The sequence below is a fragment of the Orycteropus afer genome, unplaced genomic scaffold, assembly GCF_000298275.1.
Source record: "Orycteropus afer afer isolate SDZICR_OR568_19922 unplaced genomic scaffold, OryAfe1.0 scaffold00450, whole genome shotgun sequence".
Taxonomy (NCBI): domain Eukaryota; kingdom Metazoa; phylum Chordata; class Mammalia; order Tubulidentata; family Orycteropodidae; genus Orycteropus; species Orycteropus afer.
The window spans coordinates 242,683-261,694 of NW_006922037.1; the positions used below are offsets into that span (position 1 = coordinate 242,683).

The window sequence follows — 19,012 nt, forward strand, 5'->3', positions numbered from 1 at the left end:
ATATATGCATCTTGGCATAAATACCTATGCATGGTGTGTAGGCAAACTGTTGGGGAAGGAATGGGAGAATGAAGCCTCAGTGGGGAGTTGGACTGGATCTCAGTGGGTCTCTATTCAGATTCAAACTCATGAGGGATTTGGAGATTTCACTTAAGTTTGCTTTATTTTATAGTGCACAACTTATTTTATTTGCAATTGGTTTAGTTTGGGATTCAGCTAACTACTGTGGATTATTCCAAGCATTTATGGTCTGATTCAAACCCTTGCTTATAAATAGCAGCTGAATCCCTGAGGGCCAAATAAGAAAAAAGAATAGAGCAAAAGTCTCTTAGTACAGTTATTACTCAATCCCAATTCCAATTTCTGCTACCTGTAGAAATTCTGGTGGTGCAGTGGTTAAAGCATTCAGCTACTAACCACAAGGCACATAGTTTGAACCCACCAGCTGCTCTGTGGGAGAGGGATGAGGCAGTCTGCTTTCATAAAGATTTATAGACTTTGAAACCCTATGGAGGGAGTTCTACTCTGCCCTATAGGGTCGCTATATGTCAGAATCAACTGGATGGCAGTGGTTTTGTATAGTAGAAATGTCCAACCTAGCAGGTAATACACTCAATTAGCTAGCTGATTTTTCAGCTTCTCCAGTTTTCTTATGAAGATGGTAATAAAGAGAGCAAGTTTTTTTTAAACAGCTCCTGAAGTACTTTCATTATTTCCTCTAGCTTTTAAAAGTATTATACTTTTACAAAGCAATGCAGCAGAAGGAATTTCATGGCTTCAGAATGAAAAGTACCCCCAAATGTCCTGAACAAGAAGAATATGGAAAAAAAAAAGTAGACTTTTCCTACTTAATTATGATTTCATTGGAATGAAAAAGAATAAAGTCCATATGTATTGTCACACCACATCTGGAATTCCAAATTTGTGGGTGTTGTGATAAAATTTGAGGCAGTATTTGTTTAACAGTTAGCAACAGTGCTTTAATGAGTAGGGTCCTATTGCAGAGGAAACAGAAAAGGAAAAAAAAAAAAAGACAAAACATAAAGCCATACTCTGTATCTAATCAGAGTGAATTACTGTGTCCCCTTCCATGTAATACTATCTTAAGATGATTTTTGAATGACAAACTTATAGTCTGAGCAGGCCAGCATTATTCCAAAGCAGAGCTCAGAATGGATTGCAAAATACACCATCTGCCATTTTATTTATTTCTTGCACAACAACACAGAAACTTAACAACAACAACAACAAAAAGAAAACAAAACAAAGAAGCAGCAGAAGATGGATTTACTAATTCTAGCATTCTAGCATCAGGACGATTGATTTACGTACCGAGGAAGGGGATGGTAGAGGTCATAAGGCATGATCTGCTTGTATCCGTCACTGTTAGGAACAATAATGCCAACCCTCTGAGTAGAAGGTACACACAATAAAATAAACACTAAATGATTACATTATACAAATTGTTTTATACAAATGCAAAACAACATTAATAAATTATCTCTGAAATACAAGACTAAAACAGTTCAATATCTTTATGCTAGCATGTGCTTTAAGAATGGGGCAAGTTCTTTGAAAGGGTACCGTTTAGTATAATTAGTTCTCTGATCCAAGCAGGAAATACCACTGGGAAGGGTGGTGGCAAGAAAACTTGGCACCTCATCATTAAATATGACACAATAAGCTTGTAAATGTTCTTTAATCCCCCAAATTATACATCCTATGAGGTCATTATTATTACCATCATTATTAATGTTACTTCCAGATGCTCACCAAGCAATTACTGTTACTGTCTCACTTCTGATGAAAGAGAGAGCTGTTTGAGTACAACATATACCTTGGAATTGACAATACTATGTAACATGCATTAGCAAATAGCTTTCTTCTTTGGCAGATCTAAGGGGTTTACTGATACCTGGAAAGCAGCCACTGGGGTATTTTATAAGGGGAGGGGGAAACCCTTGAATATAGTAGGCAATTATCAGAAAATGCAGGTTACCTACCAAAACAATATTAGCATAGTTAAATGAGATAGTAAATACAGAAAAATTTGGTGTTCTATAGAATGTTACACAGTGTTAACTGCTATTGCGGTAGTTGTAACTGTTGTGGTTGTTAGTCTATCTAGTGTCCTGAGAAGCTCTGTGAGGTTTGGAGACTGAAAGGAGCAGCTCAAGAAGCTACAAGTAATGGCATTATAGACTGTGTGGAAGTCCCCAGAGGCTTTGAGAACTCCAATAAACTATACTTGTTTACCACACTGATTTCTAGTAATACTTCCAATTGGTAAGACTGCCTTTGCTAAAATCTAGCACCTTGGCTTGTAGGAAATTTATGACTCATGGTCTCTGATAAGACGAGTAGTACAGTAGACCATCCATCAAGAGTGGGGCTTGAACAGAGCCCTTGTCTGGTTAGTACAGAGATGGCACCCTATGGCAGCATGCTAGGGAGGGCATGGGCACAGATGTTCATTGTATGACTGACAAATACACAATCAGAAAATTCTTTCTGAAAGAGTGAAGGAACCCAAGTTCCTCTGTATCCCTGAGATGGATGGTTTTATATTTATATATTTACTGTAATTATTATACTTATATTTAAATAATTAAGTAAATCCGTTTTAGCCTCATCCTTTCATCAGAGATACAGTATGTTCTTTTCACATAGCTAGCAAACCTAACCTTTTGAGTAGGAAACCAAAGAGAAAAGAGTGAGCTGGGTGTACTTTTGTGGATGAGAAAGATAAAAATAGCACTAACTAGACTCACTCATGAGAAATGAGGAGGAAGAAGGGAGGGGAAAAGAGGACTGGGTCATTTCTGAAGAAATTACTGAAAGATAAGGGTAATGAGATAATTGAAAGGTGAGGGTAATAAGATAATTAAATTTGAAAGAAAATGGAAAATAAAGCTAAGAAGATAGATTTCTTATGAGAGTAAAACATTAAAATATGAATTCATTTATTTACTTTACATGACTCAATTTTTTGTACTGATTTGTATGACTGCATTTCAGATTGTGTGTTTATTACCCTAAGTAACAATGTTCATGAAACTGGATGCTACCTCTGCATGCTCAAAATCCTCTAGCTTTCACCACAGAACAAAGTGCGTACGACATTAAATGGTTCTCCCTGTTTTTACAATGAGAGAAACTTTTCATTCTCTTCTGCCTTCTTCTGATGGACAGAAATTAAATACAAAAGGCTGAACCTGCTTTTTGTTAGAATCATGTGACCTCTTTCCCAGAATTCATACATCTAACAATTAAGGGAATTTAAAAATTGTATTTTAAAGCATACCAACCTTCCAAAACTCTTGTAACAGTATTGGACATACACTTGTTATCTGTAGTAATTAATTAAGGAATAAGTCAAACTCACTCTGAAGTTATAGTCTATTTGACCCCACAGCTTTACTAATGCCTACATCAATTTCTAAATGCATAAATATATATCATTGCCTTCTCTCCTGAGAAAATTTATGCCTATAATTTGTCATCTTCAATATTAGAATGAACTGTTGCAGATCCCTGTCAACTGATTTATCAGCTGATGATATTTAAAATGGAGACAGAAACAGAGGAGGAAGAAAATGAAAGGGGGGCTCTACAGAATTCAAGATGTTGGGTTTTCTTGGGCCTGATTTAGAAATTATGTTTCTGTTTGAATATGAATCTTTAAACTGGATTCAGCAAAACTACAGGTATATTTGTCTTTCTATGGCATGGGTTGTGGTGAAGACTCATAAAATGACTCTATGGCACCTGTGAAAACAGTAAGTTATCAAAACAATGGTACTCTGTCCAGTCTCACTAGAGCGTATTTGTGTGCATGGGCCTTGCTCTCTCCTGGGGCTCATGCCATGCCCCTGGCCTTTCATTACACTGTCATAGAAGGGAAGGAAATTGTATCTAAATCTAATTTCCCATTGCTTACCATTAAGATGTTTTGTTTTTTTCTTTGGCAAACTGAACATCTTGAAGAATGATGAAGAAGGATGTTGTTTAGTGACTTTAAAAACTTCTTCCAAAGTATCAATTTGTATGTGCACACATGTGTGCATGCATGCTTATACATGTGCTTGAATATATGGGTGGTAATAAAGGAGACAAAACCAAAAACACCCCACTTCCATTGCCATGAAGTCGATTCTGACTCATAATGACCCTGCGAGGACAGAGAGAACTGTCTCATAAGCTTCCTAAGGTTGTAATTTTTCTGGAAGCAGATTGCCACATCTTTCTCCCATGGAGCCAGTGGTAGGTTTGAACGGCCACACTTTCAGTTAGCAGCTAAGCATTTAACCATGGTGCCATAAAAGAGACAAAGATGAAGAAAAAACAAATTTAAAAAAGAAGATAAAGTAAACAGTTGGTTTGAAAGAAAAACTGCTCATTTTCCATTCTTAATTAGGGCAGTGGCTTGAGTCCATCTGAAGCTCCACATGGGGGGATTGATGGGGAGAAGAGAGGATAAGGAAGAGGAAGTGACCGTTTTGGAGTGATGCAGTGTCATTTGAGCTTGTTAAGAAGTAACAGAAAGACATCCCATTCATCCTTCAAAGTATAAGACTTATTCAGTTGTTCAATGGCAGGAGAATGCTTAAATGTTATGTTAAATATATTTTCATATAATGAAATATTATGCATATATAATAATGATGTCTAAAGAATCATTTTAATGACATGGAAAAATGCTCACGTAGTGTCAACCAAAAAACGTTAAGTACAAAATAGAATATACAATATGACCAGAATACTAAGAAAATCTGTATGTTTATTTATCATTTACACTATCATTTTCTTAAGGAGCTTGGGTGGTGCTGTGGGTAAGGTATTTAGCTGCTAACCAGGAAGTTTGAACCATCAAACTCACCAGCTCCTCCATGGGAGGAAGATGAAGCAATTTACTTCTGTAAAGATTTATAGCCTGGGAAACCCTACAGGGGTTGCTATGAGTCAGAATTGATTCGATGGCAGTGAGTTCATCATTTTCTTAAAATATATATAGATGTATGCATATATAGACATACACTTGTATATATATTTGTATACACACAACAGACATGCATATATTTGTAAAAGACCTAACATTAACACTAGTTAATTTCTGACATTTTGATTAAATTATATTATGGGTATTATTTTGCTTTCTTCTTTTTCTGTTTCTATTTCCAAAGTTTTCTATTATAGATTATCTTTTATAATCAGAAAAATATTCAATAAGACTTACTTAAAATCTTCAGAAATTATAAGAAACTTTTGGAAATATGATACAACTGGATGAAGTTAGGCTACTTCCTCAAATGCTTTGTGTCGCTTAAAGATTTTTGAGTCGTTGTGGTGAAATGATCTAGGATGCTACTTAAGAATATTCTCCACTCTAAAAATCAAGCTCAAATCAGGCTGCACAGTACGCTGTTGTGGAATTTACATTTTGTGATAACTCTCTCTCAACAAGAAAAGTTTGAATGGAACTAACTCCATGGGCAACTCACTTGTGTGTTTGTAGGTGTGTGTGTGTGTGTGTGTGTGTGTGTGTGAGAGAGAGAGAGAGAGAGAGAGAGAGAGAGAGAGAGAATGGAAATTAACCATAAGAAGTCTCTTTCATGGTTGCAACTGTTTTCTGTAAGTGAATCTCTCACGACCTCTTGCCTCTTCTTCTGAGCTGCAAATGCTTATTTCTGACTGCCTCACAGCTGGGTATGTACTGGTTTTCCCAGTTCACTATATCCTTAATACATCCCTGACAATTCATTATCTTCCCCTGCAAACTGCTTCTTCTCCTGTAATCACTGTTGCTATCCAGGGCACTGCCATGTTCTCATCCACTTCAGCTAGATTGCTGTGGGACCATCTCTGCTTCTCTTCTCCTTATTCCTTACAGATAACTCAGTTCTACCAGTTGCCACCTCATAAACAGCAACATCCATGAACTCTGTCTTCTCCTGACTCAAGTTGGGTTGTTCACAGCGGTCTCACAGCAGATCTCTCTGTCTGTAGCCGTTGTCTCCTCCAGTCCAGCCTACCCGTTGCTGTCACAGCAACATCTCCAATAATCTAATACTCAAGCTGAAGACCTGAGGTGGCTCCATAATGACCAAATGAAATCTGAGTCAAATGTGACCTCTCTAAAGTCTTTCCTTATTTTCTTTTTCATCATCTAACGAGAAATGTTCACTCCCTTTTCCAAATACCCACACCACTCTAACTTCCTTGTCATCACTTTTACCTATGTAATAACTTCTAACTATGTGCACATTTTTCTTTAGTTTTACACCATAAGGCAGAATCCATATTGGTTCTTTACTTCTAGCACAGTGCACTGGCCATAGGCAATTAGTAAATAGTCACTGAATGAAATCACGTCGTTGGTATGCAAACATAAAGGTAAGCAATATAACTACCATTGAGAATTAAAAGAGAACAACAGATCAAAAACCCAAAGGGTATAAAATAGGGAAAGAAACTCCAAACAACCTACCACTCACTGTGTGCATCTTTAGTTCTACCCCATTCCTTATGTGTAGCTCTGCTATCTCTTTAAGAAGGCAGTCTATTCTGGAAATTAGTTTGGCAGTTTAGGCAGGCAGGAGTGATTGGGTAAGCTGAAGGAGTGAAAGGACACCTTAATGGTAACTCTGCATCTAGCCTGCTTGGCTTAACTGGATTGCTTCCATTGAAAATGTCTCAGATATAACAAGGAAAGCTTTTATTTTTGATTTTTCCTTTCTGCCTCATGAGTCAGTTATTATGTTGCTTTATGATTGTACAACTCAATCCCCAAGGATAGTGTAGAGACCCACACTCTAGTTGATTCATTTTTGTCTTTCCCATGGAACTAAGCACAGAACCTGTCATGGAATAGTTACTCGAGAAAAAAAATGAATGAAATCATGGGGGATAGAAGGGGAGTTGGCACAAAAATGGCAATCTATCTTCTCTGGACAATTTTAGGACAAAAGACCAACAATCACCCCCCCCCTCCTCAAGCAACTTTTAAGAATGGGGCAGGAAAGAGCTGTTAAAAAGTTGGAAGACACAAAAGGGTTATGTTCTTTCATGAACAGCAGACCAAAAAAGAACATGACATAACGAGGAAAGTTCATTGGAGGAGTTGGGAGATGAAAGGCCAGTTCTCCCCTCCGCCCCTTTCTTTGTGTGTGAGCTTGAATTTATCACAACTGAACCTGTATTTTGGTCTTTTGCCAAATCTAAGTATGGGATGAGATCAGAAGTTCTAAGATGAAATAAGAATGGATTCTGGGAAATCCATTTCATCAAATTCTATCTTACTTGTCCCCTTTCTGGTGACTGCTGAGGGCAGAAATCAGCTCCTCAGAACACAGCTTGAAAACCATTAATGGGATGATTATCACAAGATCCCTCCTAGTCTAGTAATTGATGAATTCAAACAATCACAACAGGCTCTCCTAGTTATTAAAGAGGCGAGTTGGGATTCAGCAAATGCAAAAAATATTCTGTAAATAGGTCACGATGATTTTTTAAAAAACAATAGCAACTGTTGTTGTTATGTGCCGTCGAGTCGGACCCGACTCATAGCAACCCCTCCTTGGGTTTCCGAGGCAGTATCACTACGGAAATAGATTGCCCAACCTTCCTTCCGAGGAGTGGCTGGTGGATTTGAACTGCCATCCTTCTGGTTAGCAGTCAAGTGCCTTAAGCATTATGCTATCAGAGCTCCCATAGCAACTAGTAGGTAATATTTATTGACCTGGGCTACATTGGAACCCAGCTTCATTGTCCAGGACCTAAAAAGATTTTTAGATACAGTTCATTTTCTGCTGTAATACTAACTACTGGAGAGGTTTTGATCATTTGTTCCAAAATATTAAAATCTGCTTACATCTACATTTCTGTGGTTAACCATTCTTGATATTCATGAATGCAATTTTTGAACTGTTTTAAATAAGTGGGGCTAATATTTCCTATAAATCTAAAAATGCTATCAGTTCCCCTGGGCTTTTTTTTTTTTTTTTGCCTCTTCCTGTATTGTTGTAAATGATCTGGTGACTGTTTGGTTTCACATAATATCAGTATTTACACTTACATGAAAGAGTTTTGCTTCACCTGGGTGTGGTCAGTTAAAAGACCCAGGGCACCACATTCTGCAGTGATAGGGTTAGCAGTTCTGTGAGGCTGTGGAAATCTAGGTTGGCTCTGAATCAGATCTCACAGGCTGCTGAAAGTGTCATGCCAAACAAGGGTGACTGGGAAGGATGGCCTGAACGCTGACCTTGGGATGAGGTTGCCTGTGTTTATGAAATATAGAAGATGCCCTGGATCTAGAAGCACTTAGATCGACACACTAGCTCTTTCTTTTGCCCTTTCTAACTTGGAGAAGTCAACTTAACTTCTCAAGGCTTCAGGTTTTTTTAATCTGTAAAATACAGGTGATAATTGCTGTCCTGCTAACCTCCTAGAGACTGTAAAACTCAAATGAGATAATGGATGTTAAATTACTTTGTAAACTTCAAATACAAGTGGCATGGGGCAAGTCATTTCACCTGTTTCCGCCTCAACTTAAAGATGATAGTTGACATTTGTTAAGTGCTTGGCACCTTACTAAGAGCTTTATGTTCATTATCTCATTTAATCCCCACAACTACTCTATGGCAGCAATGTTATACTTATTGTACAGGTTGCAAAACAGAGACCTAGAAGTTACATATAGAAGTTATTTAGTTAGTAAAGTCGCATGGTTATAAACTGATGGAAGTTAAAAATGAGGATGATGACAATACTTGTTCTAGTAACTCTAATTACAATGATGAGAATTGCATAAATAACTACACTTCCATAAAGTTTAAAACATAATATAAGAAGGGATCACTATTATTAATAATGAGTGGGTTTGTTAGATAAATTGTCCTGATAACTGATTATCTGATGATACATAGTATGCCTGTAAGTTTGGTAAGGGTATAAACATGCATTCTAAAAAGTGCTAGATCTCAACTTTACCTCATTATAAATCATGTAGAAAGGTGGGCATGAAATTTTTTGTGGTGGTTGTTCTTATGGCTTACTCATTAGGTTGATTAAAATGGTATATCTAAATAAGTTGATCAAAAGGAAATTACTTTTGGAAATCATTTACATACTGTAATAAAACAAAGACTTCCATAGTTGATAAGAAAACATTTCATTATATTTTGATTGCTAGATAAATCAACCATTTTCTAGTTTTTACCTGGAGTTCTCCTTTTTGGAGATGCACATGGCATAAATGACTACGGTGAATTAAATAGCAATGTCTCACAGATCTCTAAGTGGGAGTACCAAAAACTTGTAAATGGAGATTTCACGAGATGCTAATTATCTTAATTTCTCATGGTCATTAACTTTTAAAAATCTGTTAAATGTGATTTACTTGCATGAAGACATTTTCCTAGGAATATGTATCTCCTGTTGCTAAAACAACAAACATCATACTAACTTTTGTAGACTCATATCTGGAGTTCTATTTTTCCTTTCATGGATGAGAAAGCAGATTTTTGGAGAGTTTAGGAGTTTTGAATGAGGCAACATCTCAATCATAATAGCTGTGGTAACTAACATTTATCGAGTGCTTATCACATGTTAGGCACTTTGCTAAACTCTTTAAATGTACTACATCATTTATTCCTTACGATAACTCTATGAAATAAGGACTATTATTACCTTTACTCCATAAGATGAAAACAAACTGGGGCTTAGTGAGAATAAGTAATTTGCCAAAGGTGACACAGCCAGGCTGTTTCACTCCAAAGCTCCCACTCCTAACCACCAGGCTGTTTTGCTGCTCGGCTTGTTGGTCACCAAGTTAGGGGGAAAATCCAGATTTTGACATGCCTGCTACACACACTGCCTCTCATCATGCAGAGTGTTTCTTTAAAATTGCATTTGGATTCAATTCTGAGGCTCTGTTCACAATTTGATCTAGGGCCAGGGATTTTTTTTTCCTTTTTTCTTTTACAATTTACAGGCAAACTACATGGAGGTGAGCAAACAACAACAAAAAGTTCATTTGAACTCATCAAGAATTGTTAGTTGAGGCATACACATTTGGGCATTTATTTAGGGTTATTGCTCTAAATTCTTTGAGGGAAGGAGAAATCTGGATGCAGTTTCAGCTAGAAACAGATTTGTTTGCTAATGACTGTGACCATGATAGTGTGATGAGTGAGACCTTTTTTCACTTGTCCGACCCTTGCCAACTTTAGCTCCTTTCTTTACTACCTTAGAGGGAAAACTAGAGGTCTGTGCCAAAAATATCTGAAAAGGTGGTTCTCTGATCTCCTCACCAACAGTGTCTTGCACAATTTCCCCCAGACAGCCTTAAGAGTCAGACAAATCTCACAGACTCAGATATATAAGATCAAGGCTGTAAATTCTGACTGATCAGTCATTTTCTAATCTAGGATAGTGAAGATTACATCTAACTGCCTAGAAAACATAAGGTGCTTATTAGCTGAACGACAACTATGCTTTAGTTGTCATTGAACCATAGGCACAAACTTTTGAGGATTTTTGACCATATGATGCACTTGATCCTTCACCCAAGAGGCAAAGATGACACAAACTACTACACAAAACAGCAGGCACTGCATTCCAAAAAAACAAGGAAGAGAGAGAGAGAGAGATAGCTCAGGGGCAGGAGTGCATGGAGGGAAGGACACAAGGAAGAGGTGGCTGTGGGGAGGAAGTGGGAGGAGAGCTGTTGCACTGTGGGAGATTACAGTCAATATCATGAGACAAAGTGTGTGTGAGTTGCTCTATGGAAGGTGAATGTGCTCTGTAAACTTTCACCCAAATCATGATTTTAAAAAATGCCCCTTGTGTAAAACAGAAGCTATGTTTACACCATGGTAGGCACAAGAGAGAAGTTTACACCTGATTAGGTCTCTACCTGAGAAAGAATTCATAGGAGAATGTTAAGCAAATGGAGCAGAAAACAAGGTAAATAGAAGTAGAAAACTTATAGACATGAGGGGCAAGTCTCTGGACTTCTGAAAATGCCCAAGCTGAGACCACCACTGTGATAGTTGGAGCTGTGTGTCAACTTGGCTGGAACACAATTCTGTGTTGTTTAAGCAATTGTGATATGGGTTATTCCCATGATGGGATCAGATGTATATGTTTTGAGCAGCCAATCCATTGATAGGTAGTTTCCCTAGGGGTGTGGTCTGGTTTCAATATATTTATGGACATCCTGGGAAAAAGAGACACTCTTCTGTGGATCAGGACCCTGTTGTGCTGCCTACAACTGTCCGGGAGCGAACAATCTACCACTCAGTCTGGAGACCTTGGATTCGTCATTCGTTGGAGTCAACAGCTGGTATACTGCCTGCCAACCTTGAGCTTGTCAGCCTCTGCAGCTGCATGAGTCGGGAAAAGCCTCCAGCTCAACATTTGATCCAAGAACTTGGGACTTGCCAGCTTCTATACGTGTGTGAGCCATTTTCCTAAGATAAATTTCTCTTTCTCTATATGTATATATAAGCTTTACTGGTTTTGCTTCTCTGGAGAACGCAGCCTAACACAACCACCAAAACATATAATGCATCTTATATAGAGAGCATATGATGGAGTTAGTAAAGTCATAGCTCTGAGTCACCAATGAGAAACATTCTTCATTTTAGCTAAAAGCAATCAGATTTTTTGACTTCACTTTATCTTCACTTCCATCATGAGCATTAAATTTTGGCTTCCTTTTTGAGACTACTACTTTTGACTAAGAAACAAAGTGTTTTCATCAGTAAACACAAATCCCTGCATAAATGACATCAGCAGAGAGCCATAAAGTCCTCTTGGGATGAAACTGCTGGGCAGTCAGCTATACTCAGTGTTGGTCTTGTACTGCAAGTGATTCAAAGTCCTGTCCCAGCAAAATGACAAGTTAATATATGTCATGGACGTTCAGGCTCATTTTAGAAGAGTGGAAAATGAGAATGCTCAGTCACTGAATTCTAAGCAGCTATTATATTATCAAGTTTATAAATTCACCAATGCCATTAGCTATGCACAAGACTGAAAAGAAATTCATCAAAAGTAGTCAGAGTGGTTACCTGTGAATACTGGGAATTAATGATTTGTATGGGTTTCATTATAGCCTTTTAATTTATCAATGTTTCCAAATTAGCTTCTGGAATCAGTTGAAAAAAACAAAACAACAACAACCACAACAACAAAATAACTTATTTTGAAAAGATACCAGTAGATGGGCTAATCCATAATCATGGAAGCTGGTGGGTATTGCTGGTGAGCACGTAAAAGTGGGAAACAGAAGAAAATGAGAGGAAAAACAAAGAAGGAAACAACAACAAAAATGAGATAAAGAAAGCAAAGGAAGGAGGAGGAACAAAAGGAATAATGACAAACAAAAAATGATTTGGAGTGAGAAAAGATGGTAAGGAGTGAGATACTTCAGAGACCTCTCAATGCCAGTGGTTTCCTGTGCCTGTCCCAGATCCCACTCTTGATTTAAGAGAATTCCCAGAAGTTGTACATGTATTTAGGAAGCTGTGGTTTACTTCTTAAAACTAAAGTAATGACTGATACAATCACTGAGTTAGAAGTTGGAAGGGTTAATAGACATAATAACAAGAAGTGATTTATAAATGTTTTAGTGATTGAAAGGCTTTATGTTGTGTGTAGCTGATACTACTGATACTTGCTATCAAAATTCTAATGTCTTTTTCAAATACTTAACATTTATTTATTATAAAGCAAATGAATGAGAAAAGTGGAGCTATTTTGGTAAACTGAAAAAGTAGGTATCAGGAATAATAATTAATGGTTAATGCATCCAGTATTTCTGGTTTGTTTTGGTTTTATATGTGTAGTATTGAGAAAATTCTTCTTACCACAAAGAAGGAGTCACAAATAATAACAATTTTTACAGCTCACTTTGCCACTCTTGGGATGTTTATTTGTCAGTTAAACAGACAAAGAACTTAATCATAAGGGTTACATTCAAAGTAATTACAATGATACCACAACATTTTTACAACGCTTACAAAATTTTTTACAATTAAACTTATTTTGAGTAGGTCAAAATGAGTTGTTTTATATATTAGAATGTCTTTTTTTTTTAAATGAATTCTGGTTCTAAAAGAATACAAAATATATAAAATGAAACACAATGAAACAACTGTAGAATAACAGGCTCTGTGGACACAGTGTGTAAACCACCAATTTAATGCAACAACCTTCCCACTCTCATTTTGTGAATGAGAAAACTAAGGTCCAGGGAGGCAAAATGAAAAGCCTAAGGCTAGATATATAATTATTTAGTGTTCTTTTTGTTGTCCATGGTGCTTTCCTCTTTTGATGGGGAATAAACTCGGCTATCCTGAATGGGATTTTGTTTTAAATAATACATAGTAGGCCAAAACTCCCATTGTGATATAGAAGAATAAATAAGGATCTCAATAGCTACATAATAAATTTATTTTTAAATTAAAAAAAAAATGTGATTTTATCAGTACAAGGAATCTCTATATTTTCTTTTTAAGTGGTTTCTAATTTTGAACATGAAAGTCCTGGCTTAATGTCATTGTGGCACTCTTAATTTTATTATTGAAAAATTAAATAGGTAATTAGCAAAGAGTTTCTTAAGGGTTTGATTCATCCATGTCTAATGGAAGGGCAGACCTATGTTGTAGAAACTCATCTATCTACTATTCTCAGACCATTATTTCTGATTCTCCCTCGATTTCACAAGGGTTGCTTTGATACTAGGTATGCAAATGTGTTCAATGACTGTCACAGCAATCCTGAAATAGCTTAGCCTTATAGTACCATATCTACAATGTATTTTGCCCTAAACCTTTCCTAGTGGTATGTCTTAATTTTGACAGCTTTGTCTAATTATCTCTTCAGTAAAAGAGCAACTGACATTTGCCTCTTCTTTTTTTTCTTTTTTCCTTTCCTACTTTTCTTTTTAAAGAGCCACCTGTCTTAACATTTATACATGTGCTGTATTAGATTTTTTAAAATAACATAGGTAAGGAAAAAAAGTATAAATTGCAAAGGCAGATTTCTCTGGCTGTAGAATGGCCTTTTGCTTTTGCATAATGAAAAGTATGCAAAAAAAGTTATGGCAACTGAGAAGACAAAAAGTGGATAAAACACAACAAACATTAAAAGTAATTTTTTTTTTCTGAATATTAAACTTTTTCTTAAAATTAGCAAAACACTTTTATTTCAAAACTGTCTTCCATGGTCATATCTTCAGTGAAATTTCTTCTAGTTAGGAGAAAAGTTGTAGGGAGTTGTGGCAAATGAATTCTTTATTTCCTCTAGAAATACACATACATTATCACGGAAGTGTGTATAAGACCTGTCTGAATTAAGCTAACTATGTTTTTTATCCACTAGTCTCCGGAAGGAAGATTGGGCAATTTACTTCCATAGAAATACCTCCTTGGAAACCCAAGAAGGGGTTGCTATGAGTTGAATTGACTAGAGGGCAGTAAGTTTTTTTTTTTTTTTTTTAGTCTTCCTGTTATAGGTATGGATAAAGATACATAATGAGCAGAATACTTTTAAATGAGGATGAATTGCATGGGACTATGATTTTCTTGGCTAAAAATACCTCAAACCCTTAATATTTCCAAAATACAGCAATCCAAGCAAAATTTAATACCTCATTTTGTTTTATACCTTATTCAATTTTCAACATACAATGTTCTGATGTAATATATGCTAATTTAGATGAATTAAACGTCATCTAAATTTTACAGTTTCTAAATATCTATTCTTTCTGTTTCTTTAAAGAAAACCTGTTATTCTGAGTTCTCATATGAGTTAGGAGTATAGTTCCTATGGGCTAATTAGTAACAGCAATTTCACATATAATGTAGAATTTAGAATTCATGGATGTAAGGCAGAAAGAGTACAAGAATACAAAATTTTTAAAAGGTAACAATATAAACCAAACATTAATATGGCAATGCCTATAATGCAAAGATCAAATGATTTATATCATATTGCCCATGAAGTATTTTAAAAGCTTTGCTTTTATGTATATATAATTAGTATCCTGTGGCTTTAAAAAATAACATTGAGGTGTTTCTCAAGAAGTCTGGAAAAGGATTCTTTATCATTTGGTCTTCTTGAAAAAATTTACAAGGAAAGAGTTTTCTTGTTACCCTCTTTAAAGTTAAGGATGAGTAAGTGAGGTTAAAAGATTAAAAGAATCTCCAAGAGATGGGGTAACTGCAAAGCCAAATGCTATGTACATGGAAAGATTCTTGGCAAGAATCTCTGACTTCCATGACTTGGAAGCTTTGATGTTTCCATTACTACTCATCATTTGAAACATTTCATCCATCAGCCTTGTTTTTGATTCTGCAAATAATCTGAGGACTAATGATGGTTTCTAAAAAGCAAGCAATGTCATGTGAAAATCTCTCTTTAAAGCTCCTAATTAAAAGGACCTTTTAAAAAAATAATGAAACCCGACTATGTGAAATAAGTCCTGCCCTTTCTAACAAAGGCCATGTTTGTTCAAACAGAACAAGACTATTCTAAACTGGCTTTGTTTCTATTCAATAGATGCAGAACACCCACAGGCTAGAATGGGTCATCTATGATCATAAAATGTAATCTGTTCTGATCATCTAATTGATCAGGTGACAGAGATAAAATGAAAGGCATCCTAAGAACATTGTACTACTACATTTGTTAAGAGCATGGAGTAGTTCATGGGTCTGTGTCTTGTTAAGGGGAGAATCAAATAACTAGAATAAATAGAAATGAGAGAAGAAATGGCTTTCAAGAGTGCTTCACTTGTTACTTGACAAATGGAAAATAAATTCCGTAGACACTGAGATGGCATTATATAGCAGCAAAAGCAAGGGGCACAGGTAGTCAAAATACATGATTAAGAATGGACAATGGACAGCAATACTTACTTATTTTTCAATTTTATTTTTATTGTAAACGTTTAAATTTTAATTTAAAAAGCTTATTTGGAACTTGGTTTATGTTTGATAAATGAATGAGAAAGTATGACTGACCTGGCCGGACAAGGATCTAAGTTGCACTCTTGAAGCTTGGGTTTGGGTTTCACGTTCTCCGGGTAATAGTGACAGTATTGATCAGCAACCATGCGGTTGCTTCGAAGGTCGTAACACTCAGCGGAAGTCAGCTGGTAACCTGCAACATCAAACCATCCAGGCAAGTTTAAAAGCACATGTCAATGTGATATATTTCTTTGTAGTTTTTGGTCACACATTAATGTAAACTCTTCCCCAATGCCTGGATCATTTTTAGGTTAAAGGACACATACCAGTACTTGGAAGGCTCACTGATATTTGTGTATCTCAAACTTTGTGTTTTACTCCTTAAGTAATCCACTCAAATTTTAATAATTAAATTATATGCCCAGGCTTGAACTCCATAAAGGCATAGCCTGATTATGGGATACTGTGGAAGAAGCAAATGTTCTTCTGATTTCTTTTGAATAATCTAACAGCTAAAAAATAATTCTACATCCAACAGAGACCATCAGTTTTTATGGAAGGATGCTAACCTGACATCTTGGCACAGAAGAATAAATCCCTTCAGCCTCCTAAAAACTCCAACATTACCCCCTTTGGGTAGTGGCGGGGGGGTCAATGTAATATAGTACATGATCAAGTCTTGCCAGCTTTGCTGGATTTTTTTTTTTTTTTTTTTTGTAAATTGAACCTGCATGGATTGAGATGAGTAAATGGACAATTAAGACTCCAACAGTAGCCATCATGAGCCCCAAGTTTCCCGCTATAACTAAAAATATCTCCCTAATGTTCCATTTTCTTTTTTACCCCAATATTTTATCATTTCTCCTTAAAATGAAGTCTCTAGTCAACTTCTTAATCACAAGACATCAATGCCCTCTATTGAGAGGAGTTTCTTTAAAAATAAAATATTGCTATACCATACTTCATTCTATTTATACTGTTTCACCTTTCCTGCCTGCCTTTTCACTGTCTTATGGATTTCTGGTAGGGTGGTGAAGAGGTCTTAGATTCTTGGGTTGAAAAAGAAATGTACATATATATAAATACATTTTAAGAAGGTGTTTATATCATTCTAACCGTGAACCCCTTCTCCATTCCCTGGCAGGTAGTTAAGTACTATTATCTTATGCTAAATATGTATTAGAAAACAAGATTTGGACAGGTTAAAAGACTTGCAAAGATTTTAGGCAATCAGGAGACTTTTAAGCCAGATTTACTGACTTGAGGCTGTGTTCTCAGACCACCCACAAAAATTAATTGTTCATTAAAGACTTAAGAAAAAGACCTTTAAATTTTTATTGTAAAGATGAAAAGTATGGAAAGTAATGAAAGTAATGGGTAAGAACACATGTTCTATTTAATCCCTTTATAAGAAAACCAAGTAGTAAAATTTTATTTAAGTACTATGCCTTTAGTTTTATATTACATTCTACTCCAAAACAGATAATTGTATGACAAGCTAATTATTCTGTATTTTTTCCATATAGTAATTCTGCTCAAAGATAGAATTTATCATAAAGTATAGGCATAATCAGCAAATTATATATCTGAGATTATGAGTTTTCAAAATTATAATTTATCAGTCTAAAAATATTACTTTGAAGCTGTTATAGATTGTGTGAAATGAAAAATTTAGAACTTAAATGAAGCAAATAATCAAAATCATCAGCTAATCATGTTTCCCAAGGAGTCCAAAAGAGTTTAAAGAGTAGCCATCTGCTGCAAAAGACCTCTTTAAAGTGTTAAAAAGCAAAGATGTCACCTTGAGGACTAAGGTGTACCTGACCCATGCCATGATATTTTTAATCACCTCTTATGCATGCAAAAGCTGGACAATGAATAAAAAGATTTAAGAAGGATGATGTATTTGAATTATGATGTTGGTGAATCATATTGAATGTATCATAGACTGTCAGAAAAATGAGCAAATCTGTCGTGGAAAAAATATGGCCAGAATGCTCCTTAGAAGAAGCAAGGATGACCAAACTTTGGCCATGTTATCAGGAGAGACTACTCCCTGAGGAAGGACATCATGCTTGGTGAAGTGGAGGGTCAGCAAAAAAGAAGACCACTTTCAATGCGATGAATTGACACATTCACTGCAAAAATGGTCCCAAAACAGAGCAATGATTGTGAGAATGGCACAGAACCAGGCAGTGTTTCATTTTGTTGTATGGAGGGTCTTTGAGTTGGAATCAACTCAATGGCATCTAAAAACATCATCTACACTTAGAAAAATGGCCTATCGATCGAATCTGAAACCAGGAGCCTAGGAGGGAAGTTAATTTCTTCAGATATTTCCACAATGTGGGCCCTGCACACATCCCTCACCTCTGTATCAGAACAACTTCCCTTTTATCTGGGCTTGCTAGCAAGGTTTCCTTTCAAGAAAGGGTTCAATAGTTAAAAACACTTGAAACACTGAAGATTTTACTTCTTCACTTGGATGCGAAGAACATGAGTCCCAAAGGAATTGAATCTATAGGAATTTAACATTAATTGACTAGCAAGTCATTGTCAAGGTTATTGAAATTATGCTTCAAAAGCAACTCTATGTGAAACTGGCACAGTAGGCAGATGTGTAATTGAATCGCTACTTTTCACAAAACATGGTTTTCATTTAAAAAGAAAAAAAATATTTCTGTAAATTTATTTCTTTGAAACTGCTTCCTGTGCTAGTCATTAGAAGGTAGATCAAAATTACATATTCCCATAAAAATATCAGAGCAATTGGCAATTTACTTTTGAACAAAGTAATTTTCTATTGAAGACAGACAGAACAACTGGAAACACTATTCTACTGGAATGCTTAAAATGCTGAATTAGTAGTTTCTTAACAACAGAAGAGAAAGCACTTGCTAGCATTTTTCAATGACTACTTTTAAGCTGCAAACGTTTCTGAATTATCTTCAGTAATATCTTACTTGCATGTGACATTAATGATATTGTTCTATAATTTCTACATTCTGTGGGATCACCTTTCTTTGGAATGGGCA

General features: G+C 35.9%; 1 protein-coding gene across 1 annotated transcript in view; it reads right to left on the minus strand.

Moving 5' to 3' along the window:
* Positions 1-19,012, minus strand: part of LOC103208535 (ADAMTS-like protein 1) — a gene marked incomplete at its 3' end in the record, with an annotated part of 468,117 nt that overhangs the window by 236,448 nt on the left and 212,657 nt on the right. Inside the window, exons 9-10 of the mRNA XM_042782739.1 lie at positions 16,032-16,170; positions 1,333-1,383 (exon numbers count right to left, since the gene is read on the minus strand). Of these exons, the coding sequence (XP_042638673.1) occupies positions 1,333-1,383; positions 16,032-16,170 (190 nt within the window). The remainder of the gene's footprint in view (positions 1-1,332; positions 1,384-16,031; positions 16,171-19,012) is intronic.